The sequence below is a fragment of the Triticum dicoccoides genome, chromosome 4B (genome assembly GCF_002162155.2).
Source record: "Triticum dicoccoides isolate Atlit2015 ecotype Zavitan chromosome 4B, WEW_v2.0, whole genome shotgun sequence".
Taxonomy (NCBI): domain Eukaryota; kingdom Viridiplantae; phylum Streptophyta; class Magnoliopsida; order Poales; family Poaceae; genus Triticum; species Triticum dicoccoides.
Window position 1 is genome coordinate 25,299,827 of NC_041387.1, and position 15,250 is coordinate 25,315,076.

The 15,250-nt window shown below is 48.7% G+C and overlaps 1 protein-coding gene across 1 annotated transcript; it reads left to right on the forward strand.

The window, feature by feature from the left end:
- Positions 1-1,080: 1,080 nt before the first annotated feature.
- LOC119293248 (premnaspirodiene oxygenase-like) lies at positions 1,081-2,806 on the forward strand. The gene is made up of 2 exons (XM_037571782.1): positions 1,081-1,974; positions 2,073-2,806. Exons 1-2 carry the CDS (start codon positions 1,081-1,083, stop codon positions 2,715-2,717), a joined length of 1,539 nt encoding a protein of 512 aa, XP_037427679.1. The 3' UTR covers positions 2,718-2,806.
- Positions 2,807-15,250: the final 12,444 nt, after the last annotated feature.

Below are 15,250 nucleotides of genomic sequence, written 5' to 3' on the forward strand. Positions count from 1 at the left end.
ACATATAGCCATATGAATGGCCTTGCGCACACTCATGTTGTGTCCCACTATTTGTGTGTTTACTTTCAGTGGACTTGCATACAACTCCAAAGGATTTTTTTTTTAGATTGAGTCAAATGGAAATATTTTCTTTGTATTATGACGACTAGCAAACATCTAATAATTGAAAAACTCTTGTATTTTTTTAGCAGGGGAAATAAAGTATTGTATTGTTCATACGGGACCAAATAACTTACATTAGGAAGTATTCATACAAAATGCACTTGGCTAGCCAGAGAGCACTTATATATAAAATAATCTAGCTACAGATTCTTCGTCACCACAAAATATTCAAATAGACTAGAACTAGAACTTGCCAGCAGCCTCTTTAAGCCCGGACTAAACTATCCTTTGTCAAGATCTAAGCAACACAACTATGCACACGTCAACATAGGCAGATAAGATTTTCTTTGATACCATGTCTAGCTGGACGCCTGGAATCACAGTATGGGAAATATATTACTATTTTTTTGCAGGTTGATGCATGTGCAACCCCGTCACTTTGGCGTCAGCTGACGTGGGCAGGAGGAACTGGCCAATACCTGACTGTAATTTTACACGGTAGATTTTGGACGTAGTAACTCCCGATAGCGATGAAGGTGATGCTGATCGATGAACGGTAGTTTGAGATACCACGTCTCGTCAAGTCTGAGAAACTCCCGTGGCCTGTGGCCAATGAGCAATGACGCGCCTAGTTCCCGTCGACGGCGTCCACGTGTGGCGTCCGGTGACTTATCTTGTTGCCTGCAAGGTAGCACCATGCATGCACCGGCTTTGTGGTTGTGCTATGCTAGGGTTAAGTTTCCGTTGGCTGCAATGGAGTCGTCGAAACCAAAGAAGAGAAGCACGTACGTTCCCGTGGACGCACTTGCTCACTTCCGCTATAAAACCAGCCGGTATCTACGCTAGGGAGATCAGTGTAAGCCTTCAAGCTCGCTCGCTAGCTAGCTAGCTAGGTCAGTAGATCACTTCTCGAGCCAATCCGTAAGCAAGCTAGCTAGGTACGTAGAGTGGCCAATCTCTCCTCCAAGGTACGTAGCCATGGAGGACGCGACGTACAACGCAACCCTCCTGGTCCTCCTGGCCGTGTCGATGATCTACTTCTTCAAGCCGTCCTCGGGCCGCCGGCCACCGGGGCCGCGCACGCTGCCGATCATCGGGAGCGTGCACCACTTCGTGAACACGCTGGTGCACCGGAGGCTCCGGGACCTGGCCGGCGTGCACGGGCCCATCATGATGCTCAAGATCGGGCCGATGCCGCTGGTGGTGGTGACGTCGCGGGAGCTGGCCCGCGAGGTGCTCAAGGTGCAGGACCCCAACTTCGCCAACCGGCCCCGGCTGCTGGTGGGCGGCATCTGCGGCTACGGCTGGACCGACATCATCTTCGCCCCCACCAGCGACTACTGGCGCAAGATCCGCAAGCTCTGCATCCACGAGATCCTCAGCCCCAAGCGGGTGCTCCAGTTCCAGTTCATACGCGAGGAGGAGGTGCAGCGGCAGGTGGACCTCATCCGCGCCGCCGCCGCGGCCGGCGAGCCGGTCGATGTCACCAGGATGGTGTACGACATCAGCAGCCGGACCATCTCCAGGTCCGCGTTCGGGGAGGTGAGACCGGACATGCCGGTGTTCCAGCACGCCATCAAGCGCGTCGTCGGGCTCTCCAGCGGGTTCAACGTGCCGGACCTCTTCCCGCGGCTCCGGGAGGTGCTCGGCGAGGCCACCGGCATGAGGAGGAAGCTGCGGGAGATCCACAGGACGTTCGACGACATACTCGTGGACATCATCGAGGGGAGGCGGAGGGTGCGTGCCGACAGGATCGCTGCCGGCAAGGACGTCGTCGATGAGAACGTCGTCGACGTCATGCTCTCCCTGCAGAAGGGCGACAACCCCTGGGGGTTCCCGGTCACGGACAACACCATCAAAGCGGTCGTACTGGTAAGTCGTATGTACTTTGATGATGTCCCAGATTAACGTGTATGCATGCATGCATGCTTACCAGCAGATTAAATGAAAGTGGCTTCATATAATGGCAGGACATGTTCGCCGGCGGCACGGGGACCTCCGGCTCGTCGACGGAGTGGGCCATGTCAGAGATCATGCGCACCCCGCGGGTGATGAAGAAGCTGCAGGACGAGGTCCGACGAGCGTTCCACGGCAAGGACAACATCAGCGAGACGGACCTCCGTAGCAATAGCGTCAGGTACCTGAAGCTCACCATGAAGGAGGCGATTCGGTTGCACCCGGCGGCGCCGCTACTGGTGCCGAGGGAGAGCATCGAGACAACGGAGATCGGCGGGTACGTGGTGCCAGCCAAGTCCAGGATGGTGGTGAATGCGTGGGCCATCTCCAGGGACCCGCGCTACTGGAAGGACCCCGAGGAGTTCTCGCCGGAGCGGTTCGAGGAGGATGGCGCTGTGGACTTCCACGGCCTCCACTTTGAGTTCACGCCATTCGGGGCCGGGAGGAGGATGTGCCCAGGGTACAACTACGGGCTCGCCGGCATGGAGCTCACGCTGCTGCAGCTCATGTACCACTTCGACTGGACGCTGCCCGCCGGCGTGGAAGAGGTGGACATGGTGGAGTCCATGGGGCTCGGCGTGCGTAGGAAGAACCCGCTTATGCTCTGCGCCACTCCCTACGTCGTCCCTCCTCCTGCCACTCCCGTGGCTTCGACATGAAGCGCGCTTGTTGCATTGGACGTACAATGCTGGACGTCTGGTAGTGCAACACGCATGCCTGTGATAAGTACCAGGGATCCAGGGCTGGCTCGACCGGGATTAATGTGTGGGTGTGGGTGTGTATACCACTCTTCTTTTGTTTTTTTTAACATCAGTACAGACACAAGCGCTCATATACACGCGCATACACTCATCCCTATGAACGCACACAAGCACACCCTACCCCTATGAGCACCTCCGAAAGACTGAGCCGGCGTATCATCTTGAGATTTATGAAGTCACCATATGCGTCTCGTCGTCGACGGGAACGTCTCCTATCACTGAATGCGCATCACAGGAAATCCTGAAATAAATCCAGGAATAAATGCGAGCACCAGGATTTGAACCCTGGTGGGCTGGAAACACCACAGTCCCTAACCATCCAACCATAGGTTGGTTCGCACCACTCTCCTTTTGTTGGCATGTACTTCTGCACGACTATTTTTTCTTTTTGCGGTGTACATGAGTATTTTCTTTGACATGAGGAAAAAAATATGGAGCATTCCTATAACGAAACGACGTACCAACTCTTATTTAGAGGTTTTTTATGATAGCCTTGTACTCCCAATTGGAGGTGGGGAGTACGGATCGATATCCACCATAGATTCGAAAAGGCAATATTGACTTTCTCTCCGGAACATAATTCTCCGCGCAGTTTGTGCCTAAATTCAGTTTACATGCAAGATCGCTGATGCGTACATCTTGGTGGGTGCCGAGGCGCCGATTGATCTGGATCATCCCCTCATCTCTCGCACGACTATCATCTCAGCCGCTACCGCCACGCCGATTTTGCTCCTTCCATAATTGGTGCTCATTGGTTGAAATTAAATTGATGTTTGCAGTCGCTTGCTAGTTGCTGCTAGTACGATTTGACCCTAAGTGCATCTACTTGTCACATGTCCCATTGGTTTTGATTCTCCGGTGCTCAAGGTCTGCAACTCTGCATCTCGTTCTTTTGCCCTGCATCGCTTATCATGAAGAAAGTAATTGCAGGTCTCTGGCAGCAGTCTCGCCGGCGGGGCCTCGTCCCTATGGTCCAGCTGATGAACTTAGGGTTTAAATATTGTGATGATCTTTTGATAAAAATGAGTAAGAAAATGATGTGATACGTGTTGTGTTTGTAATTAATATTACACCAGTTACCCTAGGTAATTGCCGGTGGTACCATTTTACCCTTAAGATAACGGTACTCCACAACTTTTGGCGTCGCTACTCCTTTGATACTACTCCCTCTATCCCATAGTATAAGAACGTTTTAAACACTAGTATAGTGTCAAAAAACGCTCTTATATTATGAGACGGAGGAAGTAGGTTGGAGTACCAATTAAGATTATCCATTGGATTTGACAAAATGGACGCCTTATATATAATTAGGGGTACTATAAAAGAGCTCCTCATTTAATAGTACATATTGTCCAGCAAGGTTCATGCAGTAAATATGGGCCCAGGGTCCAATCATCTATTTTTTCATCCTCGATTGAGTAAAGTACTCGCTAGAGAAATATTTCCTGCGGGGAGGGTGTGGTGTTAAAGGCAAAATTTGAAGATATGAGGGAGGGGGGGGGGGGCAGTGCCCCCCTCGTGTTCACATAGCTCGCGGCACCAAGGAATCCAACAGCCTCGCTTGAGAGCAGGAAGACAATGTCCCTCGGTAGGGTGTCGTTGAGGCCAGCGTTCCACATGCGCACCGCGGTGCCCATCCCGTGCGCATTGCACGCCAGGAGAGGAGTCGTTACCCTAGCCCAGGGCACGGTTGACATTGAGGGCCACCACGATGTTGTGCACTACTAAAATACTTGAATTCATGTGTATTATTGAAATTACTGAAGAAAAAAATCACTATAATCTCGCTAAAGGTGCGGTGCCCAATAATCCAATGGACATGGAGGTAAGTTGTTGTTGTCGAGTCGTGACCTCTTTAGCCGGAGGAAGACGGTGTTGGGAAGCTTGCCGATAATGTAGTTGTCCCGGAGGTCGTCCTCCTTCAACCTTGCCAAGAAGGGAATGTCCCTTAGCAAGGTGTTGTTGCGGCGGGCGTCTCATGTGCAGATTGTGGTGACCCTCCCACGCTCATTGCAGATTATGGGCTAGCCTAGGGTCCGATCAGCTATTTTGCCGTCTCGGTTGAGTAAAGTACTCAAGCTAGAGAGAAAAATTGGGGGTGTTGACGGAAGCATTTGAAGATATGAGGGGGCCAAACATATTTTTTCACATGTAAGACCTCCAAAAAAACTATTTCACATTTTCCCCAAATTTGGGGGGGGGGGGGAGGGGGGCAGTGCCCCCTCGTGTTCACATAGCTCGCGACACCAAGGAATCCAACAGCCTTGCTTGAGAGCAGGAAGATAATGTCCCTTGGTAGGGTGTCGTTGAGGCCAGTGTTCCACATGCGCATCGCGGTGACCATCCCGTGCGCATTGCACGCCAGGAGAGGAGTCGTTACCCTAGCCCAGGGCACGGTTGACACCGAGGACCACCACGATGTTGTGCACTACTAAAATATTTGAATTCATGTGTATTATTGAAATTACTGAAGAATAAAATCACTATAATCTCGCTAAAGGTGCGGTGCCCAACAATCCAATGGCCATGGAGGTAAGTTGTTGTTGTCGAGTCGTGACCTCTTTAGCCGGAGGAAGACGGTGTTGGGAAGCTTGCCGATAATGTAGTTGTCCCGGAGGTCGACCTCCTTCAACCTTGCCAAGAAGGGAATGTCCCTTAGTAAGGTGTCGTTGCGGCGGGCGTCTCATGTGTAGATTGTGGTGACCCTCCCACGCTCATTGCAGATTATGGGCTAGCCTAGGGTCCGATCAGCTATTTTGCCGTCTCGGTTGAGTAAAGTACTCAAGCTAGAGAGAAAAATTGGGGGTGTTGACGGAAGCATTTGAAGATATGAGGGGGCCAAACATATTTTTTCACATGTAAGACCTCCAAAAAAAACTATTTCACATTTTCCCCAAATTTGGGGGGGGGGGAGGGGGGCAGTGCCCCCCTCCTGTTCACATAGCTCGCGGCACCAAGGAATCCAACAGCCTTGCTTGAGAGCAGGAAGACAATGTCCCTTGGTAGGGTGTCGTTGAGGCCAGTGTTCCACATGCGCATCGCGGTGACCATCCCGTGCGCATTGCACGCCAGAAGAGGAGTCGTTACCCTAGCCCAGGGCACGGTTGACACCGAGGACCACCACGATGTTGTGCACTACCAAAATATTTGAATTCATGTGTATTATTGAAATTACTGAAGAAAAAAATCACTATAATCTCGCTAAAGGTGCGGTGCCCAACAATCCAGTGGCCATGGAGGTAAGTTGTTGTTGTCGAGTCGTGACCTCTTTAGCCGGAGGAAGACGGTGTTGGGAAGCTTGCCGATAATGTAGTTGTCCCGGAGGTCAACCTCCTTCAACCTTGCCAAGAAGGGAATGTCCCTTAGCAGGGTGCCATTGCGGCAGACGTCTCATGTGCAGATTGTGGTGACCCTCCCACGCTCATTGCAGATTATGGGCTAGCCCAGGGTCCGATCAGCTATTTCACAGTCTCGGTTGAGTAAAGTACTCAAGCTAGAGAAAAAATTGGGGGTGTTGACGAAAATATTTGAAGATATGATGGGGCCAAATATATATTTCACATGTAAGACCTCCAAAAATATTCCTTCCCATTTTCCCCAAATTGGGGAGGGGGCAGTGCCCTCCTGGTGCTCACATAGCTCGCGGCACCAAGGAATCCAACAGCTTCACCTGTTGTTGTCGGGCCACAGCCTCATCAGCCGAGGAAGACGGTGTTGGAAAGCTCACCGGTGATGGAGTTGTCCCGGAGGTCGAGCTCCTACAACCAGGGCAGGAAGGCAATGTCCCGATAGGGTGCCGTTCAGGCCAGCGTTCCGCACGCGAATCATGGTGACCCTCACTAAGATTTGTGCGACATTGTTTAATATAAAAAGTAAATCTTTTTTTTGAGAATATAGAGCAATACAACAAGAGAGGGGTCAATAATTACAGCTTTTTGTGTCGGGCAAGAGAGTGAGAGAGGAGAGAGGGGCGTTGCATGCACTGAACATTGCCGTAACTAAAGACCTACGTTTAATTTTTGTTGTATCATTTTTAATGGCTCATAATCTTTGAACCAATATTCCAATTTCAAAACTTTTTATATATTTGAACTCCTGTTGCAAAGACATTTAAAACAAGACTGATTTTGGATACATTTAAATTGGTTCAAAAAATCATGAAACAAGACCGATTTTTATATATTGACATAGCCACTGCCACAAACCTAATCAAATCGGTCTCGCTGATAGGGATCTCGGTCTCACCGAGATGGGATTGTAATCTCTTTGTTTCCTTTTGTAACGTTTCGGTCAAACCGAGATGAGCTATCGGTCCCACCGAGATTGCAATGCAAACTCTCTGTTTCCCTTTCGTAATGTTTTGGTCCAACCGAGATGAGTGAATCGGTCCCACCGAGTTTGCCTGACCAACTCTCTGGTTAGCTTATTACCAAAATCGGTCTCACCGAGTTTGTGTAATCGGTCTCACCAAGATTACGTTATGCCCTAACCTAACCATATCGGTCCCATCGAGTTGACATGTCGGTCCCGACGAAAATCCTAATGGTCACATTATGAACTAAATCGGTCTGAGCAAGTTTCACGATTCGGTCCCACCGAGTTTAGTAAGTTGTGTGTAACGGTTAAATTCTGTGTGGAGGCTATATATACCCCTTCACCCACTCTTCATTCATGGAGAGAGCCATCAGAACATGCCTACACTTTCAACATACATTTTTTGAGAGAGAACCACCTGCACTTGTGTTGAGATCAAGATATACCATTCCTACCACATAAATCTTGATCTCTAGCCTTCCCCAAGTTGCTTTCCACTCAAATCTTTTTTTCACCAAATCCAAATCCTGTGAGAGAGAGTTGAGTGTTGGGGAGACTATCATTTGAAGCACAAGAGCAAGGAGTTCATCATCAACACACCATTTATTACTTCTTGGAGAGTGGTGTCTCCTAGATTGGCTAGGTGTCACTTGGGAGCCTCCGTCAAGATGGTGGAGTTGAACCAAGGAGTTTGTAAGGGCAAGGAGATCGCCTACTTCGTGAAGATATACCCTAGTGAGGCAAGTCCTTCGTGGGCGACGACCATGGTGGGATAGACAAGGTTGCTTCTTCGTGGGCCCTTCGTGGGTGGAGCCCTCCATGGACTCACGCAGCCGTTACCCTTCGTGGGTTGAAGTCTCCATCAACGTGGATGTACGATAGCACCACCTATCGGAACCACGACAAAAACATATGTGTCTCCAATTGCGTTTGCCTCCTCAAACTCCTCCCCTTTACCTTCATATGCAATTGTTTTACATTCCGCTGCTATACTCTTAGAATTGCATGTGTAGGTTGATTGCTTGACTTGTCTTAAGTTGCTAAAATCTGCCAAGAACTAATATCGGGAGAAGGCTAGATTTTTATTTGGTCAAGTAGTCTAATCACCCCCCCTCCTCTAGACATACTTTCGATCCTACACTTTCCGATCAATCTATTGAGCCGTCCCTATAAGTGTCACAAACATCCCTAGAGTTCATACTAAAATAACGCCATACAAAAACACGTCAATCAACCCTAATGTCATCTAGATACTCCAATGTCACCACAGGTATCCGTGGGTCAATTATACGATATGCATCAAACAACTTCAGATTCAGAATATTCAATCCAACACAAAGAACCTTAAAGGGTGCCCCAAGATTTCCACCGGAGAAACAAGGACGAAAACATGCATCAACCCCTATGCATAGATTATCCCAATGTCACCTCGGGAATCTGCGAGTTGAGTGCCAAAACATACATCAAGTGAATCAATATGATACCCCATTGTCACCACGGGTATTCATATGCAAGACATACATCAAGTGTTCTCAAATTCTTAAAAGTATTCAATCCGATAATAGCGAAATCTCAAATGTAAAACTCAATTCATCACAAGAAGGTAGAGAGGGGAGAACACCATAAGATCCAACTATATTAACAAAGATCGCGGTACATCAAGATCGTGCCAAATCAAGAACACGAGAGAGGGAGATCAAACACATAACTACTAGTACATACCCTCAGCCCCGAGGGTGAACCACTCCCTCATCATGGTGGACGCTGGAATGATGAAGATAGCCTCCGAGGATGATTTCCCCCTCCGGTAGGGTGCTGGAACGGGGTCTCGATTGGTTTTTTGTGGCTACAGAGGCTTGCGACGGTGGAACTTCTCATCTAGGGTTCTTTTCGTGGGTTTTGGTATTTATAGGAGTTTTTGGCATTGGTCTCACGTCAAGGAGGTGCCAGAGGGGCCTACAAGCTTGGAGGGCGCGCCCTAAGGGGGGTGGGCGCGCCCGCCAGTCTTGTGGCTCCCCCATCCACTTCCTAGCCCGGCTCCAGTGCTTCGGGGGTCTCTTTTGGTCCATAAAAAATCACCGTAAATTTTCAGCCCATTCCAAGAACTTTTATTTCTGCATAAAAAACAACACCATGGTAGTTCTACTGAAAACGGCGTCAGTCCGGGTTAGTTCTAATCAAATCATACCAAAACCATATAAAATTGTTGCAAACATGGCATGAATACTTCATAAATTATAGATACGTTGGAGACATACCACAGAACACAAGTAAAAGAAGTCCAGTGTTCACATTGCATTTGTATCAATCACTATTCAAAAATGTTTTTAGTCAAGCTTATCAATAACCCGCTACCCCCATGGCGTAGAGGCCAATTGCAGCTAAGAAGGTAAGCAAACTATATGAAACAGTGTGTGACTATTGAATTCAGATACAGTCCATTCATACACAAAGGGCATCTTCACCCTCTTCCATAACCGTCATACACATCTGCATAATCACAATAACAACCATATGATTAGAACATTAGGCTGCATCACCCAAAAGCAGAAAAATGGCACTCAAACATGAACAGAACCATTGTCATTAAACTAATACATCACCAGGTGCATGACCACATTGCTATCTAAGAACAGTAATTCAGGGTTCAAAGACGAACGAAGGAGGACTATCTCCTTAATCATGGCAAGGCAGTGGTGTTTGCTCGCCGTATCTGCCCACCACCCTAAAACTAAGTTCGTTCATGACCTTGAAGGTGAGCAAGTACCCAATCTTCAGACCATGAGATATGGCGAAGCTAGCCCACCCTTGATCAATGGAAAGGTGCCTATTGACATCCCAGAGCTTGAACCTCCGGTCATGGCCAGTGTTGGTTCTTAGGACAATCTCCTCTAGAATGATACCCATTGTGCTCCCGGAAAGCATGAGGGAGGGGGGGTCCTAAGGGCATGTACAATGCGGTGCTAAGGATGGGTGCTAGGGATCATAATCCCGGCCGTTTCACTCGTCAGGAGAATTTTTCCTGGCGCCTGCTTGGGAGCGCTGCCAAGTCTGGCAGCGAGCGCTCCAGTCGACATGGTACTGATTTTACGTGAGAGAACTAGCACCCCACAACATCTCGCGTTGGAAGGTGAGGCGCTTGTGCAGGCGCTACACAATGTTTTTTTAATTTTTAATCCTTAAGCGCCTATGCAATGAACTCGGGTGCTAAAACCACCTTGCAAAAGTGAGTTGGACCTTTGACTTGATGGAAGTGCCCAACATATGTTTGCTTTCCACAGCGCTTGTTGGAGGCGCTTCCTCTTCCACTATATCCTGGCCCTTTGAACAACTTCCTAGAACATCGATTCTCAAAAAAAAAAACTTCCTAGAACATCGTTATCAACGACCAATACACTTGTGGACCAATGCAATGAAGAACAGCAGGTTGAATAAACAACCATACCACAAAATAAATCGAACCAAAGCGTGAAGAATTATAATAACGTATACATGCCAACGACCGACTATCATAACACGTGGAGCACACCTTCATGAAGATCATCGGTGAATACAGACCTAAAACAATTGCTCTTTTCCAAATAAATGAACCACCCTCCAAGAAAGCCCAAAATCTACACGAAATACAACCTTCAGTCTACACGCAAATCAAAGAATCTACACTGCCATTATCATCCATAATCGATTATAAAATGCAGTAAAAAAACAATTCGGCGCTATAACCGGTGCCAGGATCTAATCCAATGTGCAAAGCTTGTCACATGATCGAACCAACTACCCTAAAAAACCATAGTCGGTGTTTCAAATCGACTCGGGCAAAGATGAAATGGTACGGTGGATGTACTTACAACGTCCAAAGCAACCATGGTCCATGCCTGCGAAGGCATAGGTGGAGCGCGTGGAAAGGAGGCAAACCACGATGGGAACGAGGGCACCCCATGCACGGTAATACGTCTTTAAGATATTTATAATTTTTTATTATCAAATGCTATAATATTATCAGTTTTGTATGCTTTATATGTCATTTTATATTATTTTTCTAAAATAACATATTAATTGAGTGCCCGGTATCACTTCATGTTTTTGCTTGTTTTTGGTTTCCCAGAAAATCCATACGTACTGAAGTCCAAACACGATGAAACTATTTGATACTTTTTTCTGGACAGTAAGAGACCCTAGAAACTTTTGGGAAGGACGAGAAGACCCACAAGGGCCCCACAAGCCAGCAGGCGTGGCCTGGGGGGTAGGGGTGCCACCCTAACTTGTGGGCCCCTCATAGCTCCGTTTGCCCTAATTCCTAGCCTATAAATTCCCATATGTTTAGAAACCCTCGAAGTGAGACCCGAAACCCGCCGCAGGCCTCTGTTTCGAAGTGATCCCATCTGGAGCCCTGTTTCGGTACACAACCGGAGTGGGGAATCATTGGGGAGGCTATGTTCGTCAACCTTGTTGCCTCCATGATGATGTGTGAGTAATTCCCTCAGGACCTACAGATCCATAGTATTAGCTAGATGGTTCTCTCTCTTGATTTTTAATACAACGATCTTCTCTAAGATCCATACGATGTAATCTTTGCGGTGTGTTTGTTGGGGTCATATGAATTATGGGTTTATGGTCAGAATATTCATTGAATTATTTTGAATCTTTTGAGGTTTCTTTGCTGCATAATTTTATAGCTTTGTATTTCTCTGATCTATCCATCTACTTTGGCCAAGTTTGATTGATTTATCTTCGGGGGGGTGCGGAGGAGCGCTGAGTAAGAGGACGGGGGAGGAGAAATGCAGTGCATGTCGAACCATGGCGACTACGGTGGATGGTGGTCGCGGTGCCGCGGCCGACAACTAGCACCGAGTCGTAGGCGAGCGACCCATCGACAGCGCGGCAAACTAGTTGCTAGCGTCATTGTCGTAGAAAAAGTCCGCGCAGAGAGGCAAATAGTAAGGCGATGAGATAGAGGACGGAGGAGGAGAAATGCAATGCGCGTGCCATGGCAGCGTCAGTGCGGTAGGATGAGGGAGAGGAGGCCGAGATGAACGACGTCGGAGATGACTTAGGACGTGGACAAGGAAGTCGAGAGGAACGGCGTCTGCGGTGGTGACAATGCAATAAGGCGCGTGAGAGGAGGCCGAGAGGAACAACGCCGACTGGTGGTTCTAGTGTAGTAGTATGCATGAGAGAAGGCAGAAAGGCAGCGACACCGCGTCCGACACGACAAGCACGGGGTCACGGGCGAGCGGTCCCGTCAGAAACACGACGAACTAGTTGCTAGCGTCATCGCCGCAGAAAAAATCCATGCGGAGAGACGAATAGGAGGACTCCAAGACAAAGAACGGAGGAGAAGAAATACAGTGTGCGTGCCATGGCGGCGTCAGTGTTGTAGGATGCAGGAGAGGAGGCCGAGATGAGCGACGGCGACGATGACGCCACTGCAGCAAGACATGGGAGCGGAGATCGAGAGGGACCACGCCGACGGTAGCGTTAGTGTAACAGGACGCGGGACAGAGGCCTAGAGGAACGATAAGGAGTGTCTTAAATCAGACCACACATATGCATATGTACAATTGCGAGGAAGATGTAGATCCACTCATCTATGATCATTAAAATGGAAAACGTGTAACATGAAAGTCGTGTGGTACTGCGAGATGAAGCTACTGGCCAAAGTAAATTTCAAAGAGTCGATTGTGCGCGACGAATTCAACAAAATTTGTCCAAAATAGCTTCAAACATGAACACAACTAAAATTTACAATGGATGAAACTACAAACCGATCGCCTGAATGAATGAAACGACAACATTAATGTGCTTCTTTTTCACGTATATCTTATATTGAAATGAAGCATCGTTATGTAGATTATAAGGAACTAGTAAGTGAACGAGATTAAGAATTAAACGAACATACTAGGTGCAACCTCACGTACACCACGTCTGAGACCGAAGGCTTGCATTCCTGGACCCATACATCATCGGCCGAGCCTGACTCGATGGCAACGGCTGATTTGGACGTTCTTCCTAGCCGGACTAAGAGCAACTTTACCAGATCCTGCAAAAGGTCCCGACCAATAAAATAACCGTTAAAATGCGGGTCGACGCAGAAAATCCCGTTCAAACAGACCCCGCAAACGCGGTCGGTCCCTAAAATATTTTGAGGGGCGCGGCAAAAACTAGGCCCCAACCCGCGTATTCACGGGTTTCCGCCTCGCCCCTGCGGTGCCCCGTATCGCAGTGAAGCAATTGACGGGAGGGACATTTCAGCCTGCGCCCCTTTCCCCACCTCCTTCCGCCACCGCCCGCCACAGGTTCCGCCCGTCTGCCGCCGCCGATTCCGGCCAAATCTGCGCGCGAAATTGCATCGCCGGGGCGTCCTTCACCCTTCACCACCGCTAGGCCGCACCGTCCCCGCGGATTCGGCGAGAAGAGCCGCCCCTCGTCGCTGTCGCCGTCGGGGATCGACCACCCTCGAGACGCCCCTTGTCGTCTCCGGTTAATGTTTTTTTGTGCTTCTTGTCGATGGAATTGAGCCCGTGCGAGAAGTTTCTACTCTCCGATTCGTCCGATTCGGACGACTTGGATGTTGAGATGATGCTCTCAAACTTTCGGCAGCAAACATTGGTGATGGCTCTTGCCGTCAAGGAGCACGAAGACGAGAACCAAAAGAAGCGGACCTTGAACAACATCATGACATGTTGTGTTATTCTTCATAACATGATTCTCGAAGATGAGAGAGGCATGGACTTGGAATTCTTCTACGACAATGTGGGCAGTTGTGTCAAACCAGCTAGAGACCCTAACCGCATTAGAGCTTTTCTTCAAACATACAAGGAGATTAAAAATGCAAACACCCACTTTCAGCTTCAGGAGGATCTCATTGAGCACCATTTGGCAAAGGGCTGGACAGTAACAAACTCATTTTTCCATTCATTTGTATTTGTATTTGTATTCAGGACAAGTTTTCTATTGCATTGTTTGTATTTGTATTCGATGATTTGAATAAATTTTTGTAATGTGGATGATTGTTGTATTATGTTATTATTGATAATTATGGTGTGATATTGATATTTTGCAGACCGGTGGAATGCAGGATGCAGCGGTGCAAGAGCAGACCCCGCAAAGCCGACCCGTAAAAAAGTATATTCCGCGAATATCCTTTTGTACGGGTCCGTTTGAGGGGTCTGTCTCTACGGCGGTCCGCGCCGGCCCGCAAAGACGTTCTTCCGCGAACTGCAAACGCGTTTTGCGGGGCGGCGGGATGCGGGGTCTGCTAGAGTTGCTCTAACTGAAAGGTGCTTTAAGTTCCGCCTGAGCACAGTTGTTTGCGCGTCTGACTTGGTATCCTCAAAAAATAAAATTCTCAAACATCCCGTGCCTAGTAATTTCATTCGGGCAACCAAACACGCACTATGTTTTGAGTTTGCGTGTCGACTTGATATCCTCAAAAGAAAATATTCTCAAACATCCCGGGCCTAGTAATATCATTCGGGCAACCAAACACGCACGATGTTTTGAGTTTGGGCGTCGATTTGACATCCTCAAAAGGATATTCTCAAATGTCCCGGGCCTAGTAATTTCATCCGGGCAACCAAACACGCACTATGTTTTGAGTTTGCGGAGTTTGCGCGTGCGTCGACTTGTGATATCCTCCGGAAAATTGTGCGTCCTGAATAGGCCCGATCCAAGCCGTTGGTTGCTTCCCCGCGTAGACCGATCCATCTGAAACTTCCACCGTGCGGCTAAATTTCATGTTTTGACCCTTTTGGCTAACAAATTCAGGATCTGACCCCCTATGAAAATATTTTGGGATCTGACCCTTTTACCTACCGCCAGGGCCCGTGACGGTAGGCTTTCACGTCCTACCGACATGCTCCCTGGCGGTAGGTCCCTTGAAGGTGACTGGCGGCCGTCTGCTCGTGCTGACGTGGAAAAGGGCCTGCCGCCATGGGCCATGGCGGTAGGGTACTAAACCCTACCGCCAAGGAGGGGATGTTTCTCGTAACAGGAAAGATTCCACCCCTGTGCCACACCTTACCGCCAGGGGCTCTGGCGGTAGGTTTTAGCAACCTACTGCCAAGGTCTGTGGCGGTAGGGTCTGGCCATTTATAAATTGCACCGCCACCCGCCCT

What these genes read in the sequence shown, in the direction of transcription:
- LOC119293248 (XM_037571782.1), top strand. Translation starts at nt 1,081, where the DNA reads ATGGAGGACGCGACGTACAACGCAACCCTCCTGGTCCTCCTGGCCGTG. An exon ending in CCATCAAAGCGGTCGTACTG is followed by an intron (nt 1,975 to 2,072) that starts GTAAGTCGTATG and finishes ATATAATGGCAG; the next exon opens with GACATGTTCGCCGGCGGCAC.